The sequence below is a fragment of the Dromiciops gliroides genome, chromosome 3 (assembly GCF_019393635.1).
Source record: "Dromiciops gliroides isolate mDroGli1 chromosome 3, mDroGli1.pri, whole genome shotgun sequence".
NCBI classification, from domain to species: Eukaryota; Metazoa; Chordata; class Mammalia; order Microbiotheria; family Microbiotheriidae; genus Dromiciops; species Dromiciops gliroides.
In genome coordinates this window covers 187,711,397-187,716,813 of record NC_057863.1, presented here as the reverse complement: position 1 = coordinate 187,716,813, position 5,417 = coordinate 187,711,397, and the positions used below count along the sequence as shown (strand labels likewise).

General features: G+C 35.4%; 1 protein-coding gene across 1 annotated transcript; it reads right to left on the bottom strand.

Moving 5' to 3' along the window:
- Nucleotides 1–466: 466 nt before the first annotated feature.
- LOC122750772 (40S ribosomal protein S15-like) lies at nt 467–922 on the bottom strand. Its single transcript, XM_043997594.1, has one exon. The coding sequence runs from the start codon at nt 902–904 to the stop codon at nt 467–469; it is 438 nt and encodes a 145-aa protein (XP_043853529.1). The 5' UTR covers nt 905–922.
- Between the last annotated feature and the right edge of the window lie 4,495 nt (nt 923–5,417).

Here is a 5,417-nt window from a genome sequence, read left to right as displayed (position 1 = left end):
AAATCCAACACTGTTTTCATTGCATTAACACTTAGGCTTGGTATATTATTTCGTTGGCTCATGTACTTGCCTTTTACTCAAGAAACATAATTAGTACCTGACTTTGTAGAAGTATTAGGAAGATGAACTCAAGAGGGTCACTGAGATACACTTATCTTATTGTAGTTGTTTTTTTTTTTTTTAAATTTTTGTAGAATGAAAAAGACTGCTTCACAAGGACAGTATAAATTCTACTATGGTACTAGATAAATGCCTAGCTATGAGTCTGGTCATTTCTTTTTTTCCCATTCACCTCAACTCGACTTCCTTTTTATCTTCCCATTTCTATCTCCATTAGGTCATGCTTATTTTATATTCTATGCAATATTGTCCTTTACCGAATTATGCCACAACACAATATTTCCTTTTTCTTTTCTTTTTTCTTTTTTCACTAAGAACCTTCTTGTTTTTATTGTTAGGACCTGGGTTACTTGAGAGGGAAGAAACGAGAAGAGTGGGTGCCCCCAATACCTGGCCGGCCATGTTTCACAGGCTTATAGGTGATAGAGAATTCGCCCAGGTAGTGTCCAATCATCTCGGGCTTAATTTCAACCTGATTGAAGGTCTTGCCGTTGTAGACACCCACCATACTGCCCACCATCTCTGGCAGGATGATCATGTCTCGAAGGTATGTCTTCACGACCTCGGGCTTTTCCATGGGGGGTGCCTCCTTCTTGGCCTTCCTCAGGCGCTTAAGGAGAGAATGCTGCTTGTGTCGCAGACCCCGGTTGAGTCTCCGCCGCTGCCAGGCTCTGTAAAACTGCATGAGCTGTTCAAAAGACATGTCCAGGAGCTGATCCAGGTCCACTTGGTGGTACATGAAGTTCGGGAAGGTTCGCTTCTTCTTCTGCTCCACTTCTGACATCTTGTCTGCTGTCAGGAAAAGCAATACAATATTTCTTTACATGAAATATCACTAATCTATTCCTTGGCATACTCTTGTGTATCTTTACATATTCTTGATGTCACAACTTCCACATATATATTTCTCTTAGAAGTTAACAGGTAGAAAATAATTTTTAGTGTAAAGGAAGGAAGAATTCAGCACATGTCAAATTGCATTATGAATTAGGTGATGGTAGACTATCTTTAGTTTTGAACTGAATCAATGACATGTTTGTGGTATATATAATCACAATATAACTGAAACATTCATTACTTTACTAAGCTTATATTAGCATCTTACTGTTCTCCATCCTTATTCATACTATCTACTTATAAACTATGTCATTAATGGGAAAGGGTTTTTTCATTATATATTATTATTAGTGAATATAATTATCATTATTATTCATATTTTAAATAATACATTACTACCTGCTTCACATCTGCACACACTACTATGCCTTCTTTTGTTTTTATGCTTAGGAGTAGAGTGATATTATAAAGTTGCCTGTAGCTAGTTAGCTCAGTTGGTTAATGCTAATGAAGCAAAGGTCATACATTTTAATTCCCTGTAGGGTAGTTATTTTGGCTGTGTTCCAGGGCTGCAGACTATGACCCTAACCCCAACTAGTTTACCTTGCAGATGTGTGATCTTAGTCATTAAAAGGAGCAAGTGAAATAGTGTGGGCACATGTGTGGAAATCCATCTTCACAGAAGAAAAAATAAAAACTAACCCAGAACTCCATACTAGTTTGGCTTGCTAATATCTTATGGTTTTCCAAATTTAGAGCTTGAAGCTACTTCAGAAGTCATCTAACAAAATTCCTTCATTTTACAGATGTGGAAACTGAGGCCAAGGAGGTAAAATTTTTTACTAGAGTCAGAATAACTGAAACTGGAACTTGAATCCTATATTAAAAATGACCTCCCACTGTCATCATTATTTAGCATGCTGGTACTTTACAAATCCTTCGAGGTCCCCAAAACATAGTATTTTCTTCAGGAATCTATCCAGGAGTCCATTTGGTTATACGTAAGTTATTCCTCCCTTATATCCTCATAGTATTTAGACACACCATCATGAGCTAAATTTTTCATTAGTTATTCATACGAAGTAATGTCTTTTACTCTATTGTAGCCGGCCATTTTCTATCTTTGTATCCCTCTCAGCCTAGCACAGTGCTTACACATGGTAGATGTGTGAAAAGTGATTTCTGTTGATATATAACAATTATCTATTGTTTTCATTAAGCATAGGATCAGCTGTTTACTTTTTCCCTCCATTATAAACACTTGCAGAAATCATCACTCTGCTGACTGTGCTACCAAGTGAATGACAGAGAATAGTCTTCAATAGTCCTTTATATCAAGTATGATTATCATGTAATTGAGAGGCAGTCAGGGAATAGTGAATACAGAACTGACTTACCAAGCCAGGAAATCCTGGGTTCAAGTTCTGCCACAAATACCAATACATATTATTGGGCAAATGACTTAACCTTTTAGTGTTCTTGGTAACTCCCCAAGACTATAATATCCAGAGGAAATACCACCATGTAAAGAGTTTCCTTATCTGGGAGTTCCCAATACCAATGAGATCACAAATTCGGTATCTATCTCCCCTTCTTTCCTTTAATTGTTTGACTAATATCATTCCAATTGGTTCATGGAATTTCAGGGATTACAGACATCACGGCCAGAATCTTTTTTTTTTTTTTTGGTGGGGCAGTGTGGGTTAAGTGACTTGCCCAAGGTCACACAGCTAGTAAGTGTCAAAGTGTCTGAGTCCGGATTTGAACTCAGGTCCTCCTGAATCCAGAGCTGGTGCTTTATCCACTGTGCCACTTAGCTGCCCCCAGAATCAATTTTTTATTGACTAGATTGGTGAAAATATAATAGAGCATATATGACTCTCAAAATAAAAGCTTTTCACATTCTAATATATAACTCTCAATGTCGAAAAACTGTACTACAAGATCAAATATTAAAATGCTTTAGCATTCAGTAATGCCTTAACAAAGAATATCTTTTCCCATCTTCTAATCAAAGTCCAAGTACACAGAGAGAAAATCTGCCACAGATCCTTTAGCTTTCTCATATGAGTGTCTCACAATGGATAGAGGAGGAGCAAACAGTCTGACATGCTATTTATCCAGCTATAAAATTATTGTAATTAGGGAAAGTGAGATATTTTGGTATTTAAAAAGAGCTTATTAGTTCTTTGAATAATATTTATAAACAAATATTTGCATTTAAAATATATAATTATATGAAGCATAACTGAAGAAACTACTTTTGGGGTTGTAAATTAAAGGATATTTATAGTTGCCACCAAACTGATGGGAATTTTGAATATTAAAAAGTTATCTTTATATATGAGTTCATATTCTGTCCCATGGGGGCTTGAGAGGTATTTAAAGTTTTGTGCAGATGTGCAGCTTAGTTTGTGTGGAGCATGAAGAAATAATGACAGAAAAATATTTTAAGCAGTGATTTAAGTTAAAATATACAGAATCAGACACTATTTTGAAGCCATCCTCCAACTGCCGCCCCCCCCAATTCAATACACAGTACCAGTAAGTATACCAATGGAGATATTCCACTAGATTTTCATGTGATGGTCCAATTACATGTTCAGAATTAGTGGAAATTTGTTATTTTGGTAAGTAAGATGTCAGTGAGGCTGGGCCATTGAGTCATCATATTTAAAGAGAACTTCTCCCCTACCCTATGCTTCATTTGGTCAGGGTGAAACATTTAATGTCTGTAGAAACATTTTTTTAAAAAAATTTCTACCTGGGTCCATCAGTTGGGGGATGGATAAACAAGTTGTGGTATAAGATTGTGATGGAATATTATTGTGCTATAAGAAATGACAAGCAGGATTCATTCAGAAAGGCCTGGAAAGTTTTATGTGAATTGATTTATGGTGAAGTTAGCAAAACAGTGTACAGTGACAGCACTATTGTTCAATGAGGAACTCTGAATGACTTAACTATTCTCAGCAATACAATGATACAAAAAAATTGCAAAGGACTAATGATGAAGCATACTATCCACCTCCAAAGAAAGACCTGATAATGATTGAACAGAGATTGAAGCATGTTATTTGTCACTTTCTTTCATTTTTTCTTTTATTCAAGTTTTCTTACACAAAATGTCTAATATGGTAATGTTTTACATAATTGCACATGTATAACCTATATCTGATTGCTTACTGCCTCTGGGAGGGAGGAAGGAGGGATAGAATTAAAAATGTTTATTATCAAAAACAAACAAAGAAAAACAAAGTGGCATGGGTAAGGAGGAGAGCGTTCTAGGCATGGAAAGGGGAAAGTAGGTTATTATGTTGAACAAATTTGACTAGCATGTGGAACACATAAGAAAAAGATATAATGAGCCTGGATAGTTAGATGGTGACTGCTATTCAGTATAAATAAGAATTTCTAATAAAATTGTATTTTCATACTTCAAAAAACGCAATATCTACCAGCACATTTCTAAATTCTTCTACATAAATGAACTATCATATTATACTCAAGTAAACAAAATGCCCTTATCTACAAGCTAAGGTAATAGTTATAGCTATACTGACAAAATCAAATGGTCACATGGAAGAAGACAATTATTTGGAAAAATAAGGTAAAAATAAAATCCTAGCCTCTCCTACTATTAAAAAAGGTGTTCATTTTGTGATTTAGGAAGGAGAATCACTGTTAATTCTCAAATTTGTCATGAATTTCTTCAATTTCAATTTCACTTCAAGCATATACTACATATAAGTTGGTAGAAAAGCAAATGATACTTTTGCTTGGTTATTATTGCATCTTAATTTAAATAGAAGAGTTCAAATATGATTAATATATTGTACAATCTTGAGCTACTTCATTCCAGGAAACACAGCCACCCAACTTCTCAGATGATATGGATTTCCTCCATTCAAGGAGAAGATGGTAACGGATACAATGTAGCAGATCTATGCTCTTTTAGGGACTAAAAGATGTCATATGCTATAAGGCTAAAAATGCCAATTTTGGACTCAGAAGATAGGAGTGTATGGGGCCCTCAACAAATAATTTAGTCTCCGTGGGTCTCAATTTCCTCCTCTTTAAAATGAGGAAGCCAGATTATATTACTTTTGAGGTTTCTTTTACATTTAAATCTCTAATCTTCTGATTCTAATTCACCAGCTATCTCTGGGCCTCAATTTCCACATCTGTAAAATAAGATTGAGATTAGATGTGTTCTGAGGTCCCTCTTAACTCTAAATCTCCAATCCTGAGGGACAGAGCCAGTGAGCACCAGGATTAGAGCAGTTTTGCTGCCTTATTTTGACCACTTCGTAAATGTTTATTAAGCAAATGGCAAATGAGGAAAAAGTTGTTTCTCAGCTGATATCATAGCTGGGACTATAGTTTTGACACTGGCTGTGAAATTTTCCTGGATATACACTTATAAACTTTGTCTTCTCAGAGGTCAGAGACATATAAAA

Coding starts and splice junctions, on each gene's coding strand:
- LOC122750772 (XM_043997594.1), bottom strand. CDS start 904: ATGTCAGAAGTGGAGCAGAAGAAGAAGCGAACCTTCCCGAACTTCATG.